Raw genomic sequence first — 18,956 nt, forward strand, 5'->3', positions numbered from 1 at the left:
TCATCGGCTGCAACGTTTCACTCAGCATTCTTGAGTACAGACAGGTGACCGCCTTGCGGGTGCCAGCCGACATCATAGCGTATTGGCAGGCCGCAGATATAGGAGGCTCACGGAGCCCCTCCCCCCAGTTCTCTTGCATCGCCCCGGTCACCGCCGCGTGCAGCAGGTAGTCTCCCCTCGGAAGATCAAACCGCTCCTGCAGCGCTTGATAAGGGAGCATCTCCCCGTCCTCGTACAAATCGCCCAGCATTTGGAGGCCCGCCTCCTCCCACACCTGTAGGCTCGACCAATCCCCCCCGTGCGGGAGCGCCGTCACCATACCCAACGGAATCTCCGGCGCATACGGGCGCCGCCTCCCCGCCCGGCGCTGCGATCGATTCCAACATTGTCGGAATGTCTGTTCCTCCATGGATAAGTCCCTAAGAGCCAAACGCTGCTGTAGCGTAATATATGCTAGCACGTGGCGGGGAGTGCCCCCCTCTCTGTCTCGCTCCGGGCCCCGGTATACTCTGGCCACCTCCTGCGTAAAGATCTGGAGCTGCGCCGCCAGATAATAGAATTCGAAATCCGGGACCGCCAGGCCCCCCTCGTCCTTGGGCCTGGACAGGGTTGTCAACGCTATCCTGCGTCTTCCCGAACCCCAGAGGAACGATACTAATACTGATCGCAGCTGCCGAAAGACCGGGCTCGGTATCCACACCGGGAGCGTGCGGAAATAGTATAAAAGGCACGGCAAGGCAATCATTTTCAATAATGAGATGCGTCCCGTCACTGAGAGTGGGAGAGTGGCCCAAAAGGCCATGCTGCCCTTCAGCGCCCGTATACAGCGACCCACATTACCCTCCAGCATATCTGGAGCGGAGTGGTATATGTGGACCCCTAAATATTTGAGGCAGTGAGGCTCCCACTTGAGCTCAGGTCGGACGTCCGGCCTCGGTTCGCCCTGGCGCAGCGGGAACAAACAAGTCTTGGACCAGTTGACCCGCAGTCCCGATAACCTGCCGAATTTCGCCAGAAGCGTCTCCGCACCAGTCAGTGCGTCCGCTGCGTCTTCCAGGAACACAAGCAAATCATCAGCATAGAGTGAAATGAACTGCGGGGTCCCTCTGTAGACCAGCCCCCGGTAGCACCGGCCTGTCCTGGCCTCTAACGCGAGGGGCTCTATCGCCAGCGCGAATAGCAACGGGGAAAGCGAGCACCCCTGTCTAGTGCCACGTCCCACCCGGTACTGGTCAGAAACGAGAGAACCGACCCGTACCCTCGCCACCGCCGAGGCATATAGGACCTTCGTCCAACCTATGTATCCTTCCCCAAGACCAAAGCCACGCATGACTCTGTACAGATAGTCCCACTCCAGGCTATCAAAGGCCTTCTCTATATCGATCGACAGAACGTGCGGTGCGCGGGCTCCCTCCATCGGGTCCCCCAGCAAGCGGATCAGACTGCGGATATTGGCGGTAGTGTTTCGTGCAGGGATGAACCCCGACTGGTTGCCATGAATCAGCCTCGGCATATGCTGCAGCAACCTGGTCGCTAATACGGTGCTCAGGATTTTATAGTCCGTCGTCAGCATTGACAACGGCCTATAGGCCGCTAGGTCAGTGCTCTCTCGGCCCGGCTTCAAGAGTGGGATCATCAGCGCCTCGCGCATGGACCGTGGCAATCTCCCTCTAAGCTTGGCCTCCTTATATACCACCTGAAGCCGCGGGGCCAGCAGGTCCAGGTACCGGCTATAAAATTCAATGGGCAATCCGTCCAGGCCCGGGGTCTTGTTCCGCGCCATTCGCGCCACCGCCCCTTTGATTTCCACTAGGTCTATCTCTCTGCCCAATACCTCCGCCTCCTCCTGGTCAAGTTGTGGCAGCTGCAGCCCCTCCAAAAAGGCCTCCGCGTCCTCGCCCGGCCCCTCTAGCGCGCTCTCGTAGAGTGTCCCGTAGTACGAGCAGAAACTGTCTAATATGTTCCCCTAAGTGGAGACCATGCCACCTCCCCTCCTCTCTATGGCCAAGATCGGTTGGCTGCGTTTAGTGGGATTGGCCAGCCAAGCCAGTAACGTGCCTGCCTTATCTCCCTCAGCGTGCGCCCTCACCAAGTAGGCCTTGTGGTCGTAGCTCCGGAGCCTCTCCACTTCGACCGCCACCGCCTCTCTAGCCTCGCACACTGTCTCCTGGAGCTCAGGACGACCCGGCCGCGCTGTTTCAGCTTCCCGCAATTTCCCGTCTGCTTTATCCAAATCACCCAGCAGAGTTTTGCGCACGCCAGCGTATTTCCCGATACAATGGCCTCTAACCACCACCTTGAATGCGTCCCACTCCAGCGCTCTGGTCGCCGCGGATCCCCCGTTCTCAGTAAAATAGTGCGTGATCCCCTCCCGCAAGGCTGCCCGGAACGGTGGGTCATCTAATGTATCCGGCCTCAACCACCACAATGGGACCCGTGGGGTTTCAACCATCCACGCTAAGGTCATCAATAAGGGGTTGTGATCAGAGATCGTGCGGGTTAAGTAATCCGTATCCGCCACAGTTTGAAGCACTGCCGGGGAGCACAAGAAAGCATCCAGTCTGACATGCAAGTCGTGGAGCGGTGAATAATAGGAGTAATCCCTCGTCGTTGGGTGTTGTGCCCTCCAAGCATCTGTCAGTCCCTACCTCCCCTGCCACTCGAGCCTGCGCTTCGCTAGCCTGTGGACCGGGGATGTCCCCAGGGGCGGGTGTGACCTATCCAGTGCAGTGTCTGCGATTGAGTTGAAGTCCCCACCCAGCACAATAGGGCCCGCCAGGTAGCTGGCTAACTCCCCGGACAATTTCGTAAGGTAGGGCCCCTGGTCCAGATTGGGTGCATACAAACTACAGAGCACTATGTCCCTGCCCCTAAGTTTGCCCTCAACAGCGACGTATCTGCCCTCCGGGTCTATGGTGTGCCCCAGTACCTGAAAGGGGGTGCCTGCTCGGATCCAAATCAAAGCTCCCCTCGCAAATGCGGAGTAAGCCGTACTAAACACCTGCCCCCTCCATCTGCGCTGCAGTGCGATGCCCTCCTGCTTCGTTAAGTGCGTTTCCTGCAGGAGCGCAATCTGCACACCCCTGCGCACCAGGTACGTGTGAATCTTGTGCCTCCTTGCCATAGTGTGGAGTCCCCTCACATTCCAGGTCACACATTTCACCATCCCCACGTTAGCCATAGTCCCATGTCAGAGGCCACTGCGTGCTACCCCTCCATGTCCAGCCGCGTTCAAGGGCACTGTCCCACCCCTCCCCAGAAAAAACTCTTGCCCCCCCTACATCCCCTTCGCCACGAGCCCCCCCAACTACTCTCGGCCCCTCCCCCCCCAGAACAGGACCCAACTTCGGAGAACCAGCCCCCATCCAAACTAGAGTAGAGCAAACTCGCTCAATCAACCACCTAAACTGCAGTCTGCACTGCAGCGGCCTTATGGGCCTCTAGGGAGGAGCTCGGTACCTGAGGAGGCTACCACAATCCCGTCCCTCCGCCCCCCCCCATCCCCTATAGTCACTCACGAAAATCTGAGCATCTCTTCCGAATGCGTCCACCTCTATAGGAGCAGACTCCACAGCTCTCAAGCGCCGGCCCCCCCGGCAGTGCCGTCTCATCAGCCTTCGACAATTTCCCCCGATGTCTGCGGGGTCACCACGGGGCCGCGGCCTCCCGTCAAGACGGAGCGGCCAGACTCCGAGCTCGTGCCGCGGCTGTCCGAGCCCGTCCCGCGGGATGACTGAGTCGCCACCCTCCCGGACAAGTCCACCACCGCTTTCAGCGCTGCTCTCCTCTCCTCCTCCGTTTGCGAGTCCGTGGGTTTTCCAGCTCTCTGCCTCCTCTGCCGGAGCCTTCGCGACTGCCGCATCGGCTGTGACCTCCGCACCTCCAAAGTTCGAGCTCCAGCCTCGCCTGTTCCGGTCTTGTACGTGTCCCACCACGTCCAGGCTTCCGTCACGGTTGGGAAGAAGAGCGTCCTGTCGTCCACGATAACACGCAGCTTGGCCAGGAAAAGGAGCGAGTACTGCAAGCCCTCTGTTCTCAGTTCGCGCTTAAGTGACAAGAAGGAGGCACGCAGCTTTTGAGTTTCAAATGTGTAATCCGGGTATAGTGTGACACTACTGTTGTCCACTTGGAATGGCCCCGCTTCTCTGGCCCTCTGTAGCAGCCAGTCCCTGTCCTTGTAGTGCAATAGTTTTATCACCACTGGGCGTGGAGGCTGGCCTGGTTTGGGGGGCCTCGCCGGCACTCGGTGCGCCCGTTCCAATGTAAAGAAGGGCGACAGGCCCTCCGGAGCCACCTCGGATCGCAGCCAAGCATCCAGGAAACCCACCATATCGCCACCTTCTTTGTGTTCCGGCAGACCCACCAAGCGGACGTTGTTGCGCCGACTGCGGTTTTCAGCATCCTCCGCTCGCCGCTCCAGGACCTGTATGCGCCCCAACGCCTCCGCCAGGCACCCCTCCTGAGATTTATGCGCCGGCAGTACGTCCTGTAGCTGATCCTCCACCGTTTTAACTCGGTCTTTCAGCTTGCCATGGTCCGCCCTCAGAATCCCCAAGCTCGACCCACTTGCGCAATGTCCTGCTGTAATGCGTCCTTCGTGGCCGCTATGGCCTCCAGGATACAATCCCGGAGCTGCTGCAACTCCGCGGGGCTCTGGGCCGCTCCGTCCTGCGCCTCCGCCCCGGGCGCTCCGTCCCCACCTTTGATCCGGGGTTTGCCCATCTCGTTGCCGCTCTTGTCGGTCGTGGCCAATGCACCCCCCGGGCGGGAGCACCACCGTCCTCTCCTCCGCCTGCGGGGCGCCCCGGTGTCGTACCCCCCGGGCTGGGGGCCGTGGGTGTCGCGGTCAGGTGGGCCCACGGGCAATCCTCTAACGACTCCTGCTCTCTCACCTCCTCTCTGCGCCCTTCAGCAAGCGCCCCCAGCGGCCCGATCCTGTCCGCAGCCGACGTCAGGGCCCCACCAAGTTTCGTATGGCTCCTCAGTCTCTTCCAAGCCCCCGGTCGGCGTGTGCTCCAAGCGCGCCTCCTCCCGGTGCGCCCCGGGCTCCAGCCCCCGCCGCTACAGCTCCCCGGACACTCCGCAGCTCGGTCACTCACGCTTCAACAGGCGATACCCGCTCACCATCCGACACTCGAGTTCCCCCCGGGAGGCCTGCCGCTCTCAGGAAGCATGGTCCGGCGCACATCCGACCGTCGCCTCCTGGTCTGATCACCCCCTCTCAGGCGTCCTGGGATGAATGTCCTCACCGCTCCGGGGGTCCAGATCCTGCGCCTCCGTGGCGTCTCAGCGGGCTCTGCAGTGCTCGTCGGGCACCTCGCCGTCTCACCAAGCCCGCGGGGCCCGGTCCGCAACCCCAGCGTGCCAGAGGCAGCGGCAGCCAGTACCACCTGGGTCCCGCCGTCGGGTCCGCAAATCACCGCACTCCCAGGCCGTTGCTCCTTCTCCGCTCGCGGAGGCGCTGGCAGCCGCCGGATCGCAGGGCCGGCGCCAGTGCAGTGCCCGGTCTCCAGTCACCGGTCCGTCAGCCTCGCCGTCCCTTCTCGCCGCACTCCGGATCGTAGTGCGTCGCTTCACTCGCCGTCGGGGTGACCTCAGCAGGACGCTCCTCCGCGCTGGCCGTGCCCTCGCAGACTTCACTGGGCCGGCGGTGGTCAGCCGCTGCGGTGCCCGGCCCTGGCCGCCATTTTAGGGTCTCCGAAGTCTCGCCGCGCACCAGGCTCGCGGCGCTCCATGGTAGCTCAATCCTCCCCAAGCCGCACTGGTTCCCGGCTTCTGCGGTGCCGCTATCCGTTCCGCAGCCAGCGCCGTTGCAGTGGCGCGGCTCGCGGCAGATTTCGTACGGTTTAGACGGATGTTTGTGGGGATCGGGTGCGGAGCTCCGAGCTCACGCCGCCATTCCCCTCGGCATCCAAGCCACGCCCCCTCGTTATATGTAGGATGATATAAAACTCAATGAATTTTTCTGAGTCAAAGAGCACATGCTGAACATTGGCAATGATTTTGCTGTGATGCACTCTTCCAGTACTTCTATTGTACTCTGGCTTCCTCTTGGAATTCAGAAGTAAGCCAGGAGTACTACAAAGTCACACCTACTCATAGAAAAATCTATGTGAATCGGCCCCATAGTCGATTCAAAAATATCTTGCTATGTGTATTTGTTGATATACTTCTGTTCTCCTGAATTAATCCTAGCGTACTCCTGAAATTCAGAAGTAATTTAGGAGCACCGCAAGAATTAGTCACAAAACATCTTTGTGAATATGGCCCATAAAATTGTACATATTGTGAAAATATGGGAAAAAAGCCCACAAAATAAAATCATTAATTTTGGAGGGTTCGGGAACACAACACGACCATAGCAGATTTCTGCACCAAAATTGGGATTTGAACTTCTGAATACTCGCTCCACTGTGGCAGAGAGCACTCTTTCTATCCCTGCACCCAATGTAGCCTTAGCCAACCTTGCCTCTTGTCTAAAAAGTAATAAACCATTGTAAATGGGAACAATATGTACAGAACATGACATTTAATGTACGGTGTGGATCACTACTCCTAGAATAAATGTAATACTTGGGGTAGCTTCATCTTTCTCTTAATATTTAATGACGAGAAGGCTATAAAAGCCAGATAACTTACTGTACACTTTGACTTCATAATGCTTCAGTGTTTCTCCAGCTTCATTTGTGGCAATGCAGGTGTACCTGCCGGCATTCTTTTCCTGGGCATTCACGATCTGTAGAGTACGCCCTCCTGTGAGCATAACATATTCATTTGTTACATATGCTTTATGGGTAACTAGCCTAAAGTATCAGTTGGCTTTTGGCTGTAGCCCAAGGATAAGTCCAAAGGACCGGTCCTGGACTCTAATGAGAGAATCAGAAGATGAGGAATCTATCAACCAAATATAGGGCTTCTCTGCACACAATGTTACAAAACTTCAAGATATTTTCATTCCGGTAAGAATTAAGTAGAGCATTTTATTTTACCCTCTTTTCAGAAAATGATTTCAGCATTTTTATAAGACCCTGACAACATCCACAGCTAGACATCAATTATAACACAATCTGATACAACACAAAAATATTGCAGTGCTGAGAAACAAACATTCTGTTTATCATTTTGTAGGAAGCTGGCTTTTTACATAGTGGCCCAAAATTAGGTACACTGTGTAAGATTCGAGGCAAACCCCAGTTGTTTTACAGAGGCACAAATGATAACCCAAATACTCTCTTTTGTGGTAGTGTGGGCGAGCAGTTCGGCATATCAGAGGGTAGTGCTAAGCATTTGTTGTACTCACAGAGGCAATAAATGAGACACACTTTCAAGAATAACCAGACACCAATTTAGATAAATAACTCGTATTTTTATATACATTTTGATACCAAAAACTTTGTTATCAAGTAATTACTTTGGCAGTTATGCATTTTTACAGGTAAGTAAAAGACAAAAGGCATATGTTGCATACAGTTATGTGCAATTGATCTCCTTTGGGACTTAGGGTTGAAGGGAGTCAAGGTCCAAAGTACCACCAGCAGTTACTCGTTACCTGCCCTGAGGCATCCGGGTGCAGAGGTGCTGGTTGGGTTGGCAGCTGTGTGCGCTAAGCAGGTGGGAAGAAGTGGGGTCACTTAGAAACTGGTTGCAGAGGAGGACTTGGGTACAAGTTCAGGAGCTCCCAGTGAGGGGCTTCGGTCACAAGGGTCCTGGGGACAAGGGGTCACAGTTGGTTCATCGGTACCTGGACTGGGGCGCTTGGTTGCAGAGTGAAAAGGTAGGCTGGGATCTGTGCGTCCTAGGGTGTTCTTCACCAGTTGAGGGTGAAAATCAGGACAGCTGGGCCACTCTGGAAGTGGGACTCAGCAGTGCAGACAGCTGCTCGGTCTCTCTACAGGAGGAATCCTGATTGCACTCTCACAGGTGCTGTTTGCTGCAAGGGGTCCGGTACCCCGGAATTGGCCCTGTGCAGTTCCAGTTAGTCCTGGTATCCCATCACTTGGTGGGGGGACAGATCTGACCTTCAGGAGCACAGGATCGTCTTCCTGGTGAGTTACTGTGTCGGGCTAGCCAGGGAACGCAACATGGTAGACCTAACTTTGCGTTTTGGTGCCTGCGGACTGCAGGGGAGTAGCTCCTTTACTACAAGAGAGATTACTTGGTAATTTGTAGAGGCTGGCAGTCTCCTGGGGTTCTTGGAAGCTGGTTAGCTGCAGAACGAGTCGCTGGTCACAATTGTTGAGACTTGATGCAGGCAGGCAGGGTTTGGTGAAAAAAGGCCAAAGCAGTCTTCACTTTTGGCTCTTCTTTGTCCTCTCTTGTTGAGCTATCGAATCCCAGGTCCTGGTGTCAGGGGTGCCACCTAAGTACTCAATTTAGGAGCGTTAAGGGGAGTGACAGGTTGCAGTCAATGGGCCACTTGACTTTAGGATGTCCACACCCTCTTTATGACCACTTCCTGTGGAAAGTGGGCATAACCCTGACCCAGAGACCCTAATTCCGCTAAAATTAAGATGGTGGAATTCTAAAAGTCATCTTTACTTCAGGTAGCCCACCTTAGGGGGTGGTACTAGCCTGAAAGGGAAACACTCCTCCTGACTAACTAATTTGCACAGCTGTCCTGGTAACAAATGGGCCCAAGGCAGGGGGTGACATTTCCCCTGTATTGGGAAGCCTTGAGTTGCATACCACAGGTAACAGAGACCTTTGCAACCTCCTGCCTTGATATACTGATAAATTAACCATCCTGTTTGGAGGAAGTGACAACACCTCTGGCCGAAGCAGGCATTGTTTCTGGACTCAGAGAGCACAGGATTTCACCTGCAGGGGGTCAGAAACCTGTCTGTGGTGCCAGGATGGTCTGCACCAGTGAGCCAGTATACAGGTAGTCGGTAGGTTTTCAGGGGGCACCTCTAAGGTGCCCTCTAGGTGTATGTAATAATAAATCCATCACTGGAATCAGGGTGGGATTATTAATATGAGATGTTTGATACCAAACATCTCTAGTTTCAGTGAAGCCATCATGTAGCTGGGAAACCTGTAACCACCAGTGCCCAGCACACATACTCAAAATGGCTTACATGTCCACTTGCAATTTCTAAGAATCGACTTAGACATCACAGGGGCATATCTGCTCATGCAGATATGTCCACACATGTAATATAGTGCACCCAGCCTTAAGGCTGTAAGGCCTGCTGTAGGGGTGACTTACCAATACTGAATGCAGTGTTTGCAGGCATGGCACACAGGAGGAGTGCCATATGTTGTCTTCACTTTTCTCTGCACCATGGCATGCAGCCTGCAATGGCGTCTGTATGTTGGTACTGAGGGGTCTCTTAAGGTTGTACAATACATGCTTCTCCTTGGCCTAGGTACCAAGGGTACCATTTACGAGGGATTTACAAGGGGTGCTAAAGGTATTGCCAATTGGGGGAACAATTGTACCGGTTTAGGTGACGAGATCTGGCACTAGGGAAGTGGATAGCAGGAACCCAGTGCACTTCTGCCAAAATTGCATCAGATACCAGGCAAAAAGTGGGAGTGACCATGTGAAAAAGGGGCACTTTCCTACACATATGCTCATCAATTAAGTAATAAGCAGTCAGCGCTTAATTTATAGAAGCCTGACACTGGTGTTGTTGAGTGCTGGGATTGACAAGTACCAAGACAGTCTAGTCTTGTTTCCATGCCATGCATCTTTCTTGCACTAACTTACATTTCTTGGGGCCTATTCACAAAGGTAAATTTACATGTGAGTAAATCTATATTTGTAAATGTACTCTTATACTTATGAGCAACTTTGCTACTTTTGGCTAATTACAAGTTTAAATGTGCTCCAAAAAAATGTAGACTTACATGTCTCATCCCTTGAAACAAGCGAAAGAGCCACGTTTACATTTGTAAAGTTAATACATCCAAAAAGGATCATTAGTAAGTCCAGCACCACACATGGCTAACCACTTATACTGCACTACCTTCCCATAGACATACATTGAGACAGGAACTTAAAGTAGAAGCCCAAAGCAAATAATGTTAAATTAAATTAATTAATTTTGACTTTTTAAAAAATGTATAACATTAATTTAAATATAATTTAAAAAGTGATATTATTTTATTTTAATTGAAAGAATTCTATGCATGGTTTTTAATTCAAAAATAAGTTGAGTACTCTAGGTTGTTTTTGATTTTGTTCTACATTTAAAATAAATACATAAAATTAATTGACAATTATTATATTATATATTTAAAATGTTCCTTATAATCTAGCATACGGAGATCTCCCTATGGTAAAGTATAGGAAACAGTAAAAAAGTTTATTTTTGCGTTAAACATTATTGTAATTTAATATTATATATTTACTTTAAATGCATAACAAAATGAAATAAATATTACACCTACAGTAAACACAAAAATCGATTATGTGTTAATAATTGTTCAAGGTGATGTACAGAATTAATTAAAGGTAATTTAATTATATTTTAATGAAAAATGTTGCATCCATTTTTAAATTCAATGCAGGTTATTAAATATGTTATAATAAAATACCTCCATTATTTTCTATGGTAGGGCGTTGCAGTACCAGCCGTTGGCCATTTATTGCAGCTATTAGCTACAGTACATTTACAACTTCTTTTGGGTCCTTTTCAGCTGTAGAAACAGCAGGAGTGCAGTTAGTAAATAGGAATGTGCACACTGTTTTCTGGGTGAGTGCACATCCCTCCCTAAATCCTTCCCTAACCCTCCTTTAACTCCTCCTTAATCTTCGCTTGATTCATACCCTTTAGTAGTAAGTATTCCCCATGTTCTAGTCACTCCACTTTGTCCATACCACATTTGCTACTAAAATGTATACTTAAGTGTGCAGAGGCTCGGCAGTCAGGTTTCGGTTTCAGCACAGATAAAGATAGTAAAGGCCGAACCTCCACATGTAAATTTGTGAATAGCATTTTGTAGTACGTTAGTAGTACTACTAATTTTTTTTACGAAATGCTGTTTTTGCTAGCCCTATAGGGTGCATTACCAGTTATTTAACCTGCCAGCCTCATATGCTCAGAAACAGTGACAAAGGAATGGTAATTACAGTTGCTTATAATATAATGTACTACAAAATGTACTTATGGAATAGGCCAATTTGTGCATTCTCTGCAGTACTATGCACCAACTCATACAAAATACACTTCACTTCACATGTGAAATTATCACACAGTAATAAAATGTCAGCCACATTTAGCTTAATCTAGGCACAAACAGTTCGACATGTCCATAAACAACCACTCTGCTCGAATTGCATCTTGATTTCCTGGTGTGTATGTGCATTATGCCTGCTGCAAGTCAACAAGGATTTCTGCCAGGATTTCTCCCAGCAAAGGCACCAGTGGAAGTATGTTTTGTGAAGAATATATGGTTTGATCAGTGGGTGTCTTCATAAATTCCCCTGGATGCTGCACACCTCTTTGACACCTCTAGCAGCAGCATGGGTAGGTCAACCCAAATTGTGAGTACTCTATTCCCTTCGGGAGAGAACTGTGTACATAAATAATGCATTCTAGTTTAACAGACGTAATGAAGTCTAACACAAAAGTATCTTAAATCTGGTGCTGATTGTTTAAATAACAGATCATTAATCTGATATTGAGGTTTGGATATTAAAATGTATATTTGTTATTTTTAAACCTACTATGGATTAACATATGTAATCTGTACATAAACCTCTACACTGGAGCACTCAAATCACTAACCTTTGCAGTCTAAACTCCTAGTCCCTTCCAACCTTGCAGTGACATTAAGGGCAATTGAAAAACTGTTGTGTATTTCTAAAGGTATCAGTTCAAGTTCTACTACCTCCTCCAGGACACTGTACTCCACCTTTTTAGGTTTATTATAGTCCATCGCTCCTGAAGTGGTACCACCTGCATGTATTCCACACTTGTCAGATATGTTATAATGTTGTCTGTAAAGGGCAGCAGAGACAGAAGCTTGAGGGTCAGACAAACAGCCCTGTGCTGCACGTTTACTACGCAGGCCATGGACTCCTACAGATACAAGTCATTCTTGAGGGAATGATTAATTCCACAAAAATGAAGGCCTCTACTGGGAACTCTTTTTTATGAGGGATGACAACCTTCTACCACAGTAGAGAAAAAGTGACATCTACCTACAAGATGTGTCTGCCCTCACAGGACATAGCTCATCCAAAACTTAAACTAGCTCCCATTTATTAATTATCCTCTACAAGGCGGGTATATCAATGTTCTCCCTCCCATAATTGTTCACAGAAATCTCCAAATCTCCCAATAGTTCTTTCAACCAGACAACTTAAGGTTGGCCACGCTACTCATATCTTCTGATACTATGATTATTCCACTGCTCATTCAGACAAAACCGGCTTCATTGTCTTTTTCTGGTGCAAACTACCCAGCTCAACCACTTATACAAGTACACTCACGTATTAAATGATCAAACATTGAATTCCGTTAATTTTTTCCATTACAGCATCTGACCTAAAATTAATTGCTCAGGGTATACGTTTGTCAGGTAGTCAGGTCTTGTGTGTTTCAATGCTTCAAAGATTGGACATCAAGTATCAACCAAAGGGAATTAGAACATTGGAATGTTGAGTGCTCCATTGAATACAATGGAGTGCTCTGGACTTCTAATGGCTGGTAGAAGCCCAGAGCATCAACATTCCAATGTTTGTCCACAGCTATTGCTGTGAACAAAGACCTCACGGAGCCCGAGGGGATTTCAATTCCCTTGGGCTCCTTGAGGCTTTTGTTTAAAAAATTGGACAGTCTACTCTCTAGGGACAGAATGTTGTAATAGCCTAAGAGCCCTTTGAAGCAGGCCATTAAAGTGCCACTCCCTTGTTAAAGGCCCTCCCCGAACAGGAGCGGGACTTTAATGGCCGGTAGAGCCCGCTACGGCGGGCTCTAAGGCTATATTTGAAAACCTTTTGTCAACACCTGAAAAGGGTTCAAATTAACACAGTTAGCAACAAAACGATGCTTACAGTTTCCCTGATCTGAAACAATGCCTTTATTTTGATGTAATCGCGGGCAGCCATTAATCACAATAGACACACTATAAGCAAACATTGAGTGGGCCACATACCTGGCAAAATTCTGACATTTCGGTTTGATTCAAATGGAGCCCCGTCCTTGAGCCAAGTAATGGTAGCTGGAGGGTAGGAATAAGCCTCACAGACGAGGGATGTGGGACTGTTTAGAATTACTGTCACCTCCTCTGGAGTGCCATTATTGTCCACACCGTTGATTGTAGGAGACACTGATGAAAAAATCAAACCAAACCATACCATCTCAGCTAAACAAAGAAATTAACCATTTCTTTTGAAAATGTTATAAAGTTGTACAAGAAGCATGCAACTAAAACCATTGTTGTAATGAAAACCATAATCTTGGCTAATTATAAGTAGCATAGTCTTAAAGTTTATTCTGTTGTAGGGTATTTCTCTAGGAGCAATTGTACTGCAAAAGGTGGCTGCTACAAACTGCTACAAATATAGGTAGCTTTTGGATGTCATCCTTTGAGCCTGTCTCGTCATTATCTATGCCTTTATGTGCAGTCATTTTACTCTGTTTATCTCTTGGTGCTAATACAATTTGCATTGTCATTAATCATGCCCTTAGGATGTGCATGGTCATTACTCAGGTTCTTAAAATTGGCATTATGCAGGCGTTATAATCGTAAGGGTCACTGACTTAACTTCACGCTTAACAGAAGTATGAATGACCAAATCCTTCACTTCATCCGTCAGAACAAAAGATGTGCAGTTGACTTTATTGTCTCCTGAAACATACCCAGAACATTTAGGCTGAAGCTTTTGCTCTTGTCCCCAGCTGTGTTAGACGCCGTGCACATGTACCGGCCAGTGTCTGACACCTTGGCGTTGCTGATCTGCAAAAAGCGCCCTCTGGAAAGAAGTTGGTGGTCGCTGTCCTCAGGCAGTGGCTGCCCATCCTTCAGCCATTCAATTCGTGGAACAGGATTTCCTAGAAAACAGCAAGGAATGCTGAAGTGATCTTGGAATTTGAGCAAATACCTATGACTGAACTAAGGAGTATCGAGGCTAGGAATATCGTGATACATATACATATATTATTCTATGGTTTTAATATAAAATCTAATATCAGTTGTGTTTCAAATTGAAGTGTAGCATTTCATAAGAGCATGTAGGATATAAGGCCACAGTACTTAATAAGAAGACTCTTCTAGACAAAACGTTTGAAACCGAAATCCAAACCACAGGAAGCTTTTTTCATTTCTTATATTCAGATGCAGTGATGCATGGTCCCCAAACACAAATTAGAGTGAAAGAACAATCTAAATCTTATTACTGTTAGAAACAACCTATATTTTATAGTGCCTCATTGTGTGTTTTTTCTGCAGTTTTTAAAAGCAGTTAATAGTGTTACAATTACTAAATTAAATGGTACTCAGGTTAGTATCAGTTGAAGGATGAAAGGTTGAATTGGATTTGCCAGGACTTGAAATCGAGACTGCAGCCTAGCGACCGGACCTTACGAAGTATGTCTAGAAAGTACCTTCTTTAGGCAATGTCTCAGACATGATTTTAAGCTTCTTGGTAATATATAAAAATGGAGCACTGAAGCATCTTTGATAGTGGATATGGTTTGTTAAGGAAGCCACCTCACACAACATAAAAGCCTAATACAACAACAAAACAGGCCAACACAGCAACAATAACACAACAGAACACAGCAGACACAGGCGAAATATAAAATAGCTGATCAAAATAACTACTCAAAACAATAAAGCAACAAAGTAGCACAATAACACAACACGTCAATGCAACACAGCAACAAAACAACCACAACAGAACACAACACAACTACAACACAATGGCAAGACAGCCACAAAATACACAAAAGCGCACAACAATACAAGAACACAATACAAAAACACAAGACAACACCAAAACAACACATCACAATAACACAAACAAATACAATACAACATAAAAACAACACATCACAGCATAACAAGCATACATCACAATAATCCACAAAAGGAGAAGAAAACCAACACACAAACAAATATTAGTGCTGTTGTGTTGTGTTTGGATATTGCGTTGGTGTCATGTGTTACTATTTTGTTGTGCTGTTGTTGCATTGATGTATTTTTTTATGTTTTGCTGTTGTTTTGTTGTATGGTTTTGTTGTTGTTTTATCTGTGTTGTGCTGATGTGCTGTTGTATTGTGTTTGTTTGTGGTGTACTGTTGTGTTATGTTGCAGAATGGTATTCGGTTGTGCTATGTTGGTGTGTTGTACATTGTTGTTGGTGCATTAGTATTACGTGTTTCCAAGTAGTATTTGTTTGTTGTTGTACTGTTTTGTTTTCGTTTAATGCTGTTTTGCTATTGTCATGTTTTGTTATTTTAATGTTATGTATTATTGTGTTATCTTCGGTCATTCTATTACGTTGTTGTTTAGTATTGTGTTGTTCCATAACCTTAACAACATTGCCTCTCCTTAAATTATCATTAACATTGAGGTCAAATAATATTACACCCCTCCACCCAAGTCTGCTTTCTTGAAACAATTGTAAAAAGTGTTTGTAACAAACATTGTCCTATGTACCAACTCTTTCATGCACACCAATTGGTTCTATTACACCTATTACAAATAAATTGCCCTACAAAATCATTGATTCAAAAGACACATTTTCAAAAATATACTGAGCCACATGTATCATGCATTTTACCGGTCGCAAACGTCCCGATTCGCAGAATCAGGCCATTTGCGACTGGTAAAATGTATTTTGGTATGTATGAATTCCAATTTGCGAGTCAGTAACATGTTACCGAATCGTAATTTGGAATTGCACACACATACCGATTCGGTATTAGGAAGGGGTGTGTTCAGAGCGTCTGATCCTAATACCGAATCGCAGCAGTATGTAGGAATGTTTTGTTACCGAAATGCAGTCACAAAATATTCACATTCTACCACCTACTTCAAGTACGTGGTAACCCATTCGCAAATGGGAAGGGGTCCCCTTTTTCTTTTTTAAACGTAACCCATTTACCTCTAAGGAAAAAGGGCTGCATTTAAAAAAAAAATTGCTTTATGTAAAAGCAATCACGGACATGGTTGTCTGCTGACCACAGCAGGCCACCATCCCAGTGATATTAGCTATTTCCAATGGGTCACAAATTGTTACCAACCTCATTAATATTCATGAGGTAGGTCTTTTGCTAAATGGAATGAAACTCATGGAGTTTCATACATAAGGAATATCGATTACGTAATTGCACTTCAAAGAAAATTGCAATTAGGTAATGGCTGTGTCCTATATTGATACATGTGGCGCATTGTTTTTTTGCACACTCATTTGAAAACTGCCTTTGCACTGAAAATTTGATTGTCTTGCATCATTTACTTCAAACTTCCATTTTGTGTAAATTGTTAGTTTTAATTATTACCAGGGTATTATAATGACATCTACCAAAAAGTCAATAAAGCTCAGCTACTGTGCTTTCTGTCTATGACACTGAATTTTCACACTCAGACTCTAAAAAGTATTGCTGCATCGTAGAAATGGTGGAAATTGAATGGGAATTTGAAAACATAGGAATGATTTGAATGAGGCAGTGACATTAAGGCTCTGAAACACCTGTAAACTGAAGGTTATGATATGCCATTGTGACAATTGAGAATGAAAATACATGGAAAAAATATGCATTTGCAAGGTTCGTTGATGGTGGATATAAAATACATATTAGAAACAACTTCCCAACTCTTCCCGCTTCCCATCCGGCAAACAGCGAAGAGAGAGTCACGGACACCGCGTTTCTTCGTGGCAAAGTCAGGTCTTTATTTTAAATATACAGCTTTCGACGCGTTTCGGATATCACAGTATCCTTGTTCACATGCGGAAATGCTGTCCGCCAACTGTTTTTATACCCGTGTACCTTTTTTTTAGTTGTGAAAGTTTCAGTGCAACATCACGTGATCATAGATCATAGATCATAGACATATTATAAATTAAACTGATGTAAAATATACACAAATGTACCAACTAAAGTCATAGAATTAATTTAATATAATGAAAAATAGTAAAGTAAAATAATTCTTAACTTGGGAACTATATATAAAATGATGATGCATCAGAGTGTTTTTGTAATATTTTTAACACTGTGGGGATTTAAACAATGTTATGGGAGAGCAAAAAGTGCGCTGTGGTTGACTCTAAACATCCCTATTCTGTTCTTTGGTTAATAGAGGTAATAGTGGTAAACATAGCAATATTCTACATATATATTTATGAATATCTTAGGAGATTCCTAGATCCAGCTTTTTGAATACCATCAACGTATATTGCACACTTAGAAGATGGAGATCATATTCCTCAAGACTAACCAAGATGTATTGATCTCATGTGAGATACGAAGCTACCTGGCTATGACGCACTCAGAGGGGGTGATGAATAATCAATAACACAGGCCAAATTCCTTTGGGAAATGTTACCATTAAGACATGGTGAGTATCAATTTCAAGGCTCATCAACCTATTCATGTTCTACTAACATAAGATGAAGACCTCCTCCTTCAGGTGAATGCTTTCCAATCCCATTCTAATGGCTAAGTCAATGCTACAAATGCCAAATGAGAACAACTCTGGGCCTGATTCACAAAGGTAAGTTACACTTTTTTAGTAAGTTTGCACTTCATAGTAGTTTACTACCTTAGCTATTCACAAACTCCAAGTGTAACCTTGCCTACAAAGGTGCAAGTTACATATCTCCACACCCAGAGTAATGCAATTAGGTTATTCTTTTATGGGTGGGTGATGAATCTTCCTAAACCCCTCCCTGACCCTCCTTTAACCCTTCTTACTCCTCCCTAATCCCATCCCCTTTAGTAGTATGTATGCCCCTTTTCCACCCGCTCCCTCCAGTCCCTCGCACATTTACTACTAAAACATATACTTACATGTGAGGAGACTCTGCAGTCGGTGCCCCGAACTCCTCACATATAAGTATAGAAAGTGAATTGCAATTTGTAGTACATTTTGAAGTACTTTAAAACGTACTAGCAAGTGCAATTTGAGAATCAGGCCCAATGTGTTCCAATGGTCTATACCAAGAAATGGAGCTCAAAAGTTTCTCCTTCATATCTGACCATAGTGCTTATTTAATATTATTATTTAGAGATCTGTGTCTCTATGCCACCAACCACTGTTTCTGCCTTTATCTCATCAAAAAATCACCTTGTCTACCACTTTTTCATCTTCCTATCACTAATATTTTACCAGCGTTTACAACAAGGTTCGTACCCCCCCATGCATTACTTTAGCACACAAGTCGTTACAGCGACTTGCGATAGGGGGCGAGTTGTTGGACTGGTATTTGATTTTTAAGTCCGACACCTTCCCTACTTTTGCATACACTGAAGTTGGAATAGTAATTTATACTATTCCAAAGTGCTGACTGCAGCGTAAATGCCTGTGGGGTTCCGTCAAACAACCCTTTGAGACCATCACCTAATTTATACCTTTAAATCATTCTGTTCCCAAACCTCTAGCCCTTAAGTTAACACTATCCTTTGCCCTAACCTTTTAATTTCCCCTTACCTATATCCTTGCCATAGCTCTTATGTTAAACCTTTCTCTTGCCCAAATCCTTATCCTCCTCTAACCCTAAACCTATCCCATACCCTAACATTAACTTTAGATGTGTCCTTTGCCCCGACTCTTAGCCATACATCAACTCTAAACCTATTCCCTACCTTTAACCTTGCCCTTCCCTAACTCAAATTCTGTCTAGTCCTTACATTAAACCTATCCCACACCCTTTACTCAACATTAATGCTTAACCTTAACCTTTCTTTTTACTTTTACCCTAACTCTCACCTTATCTCTAAACCTAGCCCTTATTTTTACCTTGCCTTTTACCCTCACCTGTTCTTCTGCTCTAACCC

The 18,956-nt window shown here is 46.4% G+C and overlaps 1 protein-coding gene across 1 annotated transcript in view; it reads right to left on the reverse strand.

The window, feature by feature from the left end:
- The window catches only part of HMCN1 (hemicentin 1), a 1,072,905-nt gene that overhangs the window by 439,126 nt on the left and 614,823 nt on the right, over window positions 1-18,956 (reverse strand). Inside the window, exons 49-51 of the mRNA XM_085601687.1 lie at window positions 13,815-14,006; window positions 13,108-13,281; window positions 6,640-6,753 (exon numbers count right to left, since the gene is read on the reverse strand). Of these exons, the coding sequence (XP_085457813.1) occupies window positions 6,640-6,753; window positions 13,108-13,281; window positions 13,815-14,006 (480 nt within the window). The remainder of the gene's footprint in view (window positions 1-6,639; window positions 6,754-13,107; window positions 13,282-13,814; window positions 14,007-18,956) is intronic.

This window comes from Triturus cristatus, chromosome 4_2, assembly GCF_964204655.1.
Source record: "Triturus cristatus chromosome 4_2, aTriCri1.1, whole genome shotgun sequence".
In the NCBI taxonomy this organism is placed as follows: Eukaryota; Metazoa; Chordata; class Amphibia; order Caudata; family Salamandridae; genus Triturus; species Triturus cristatus.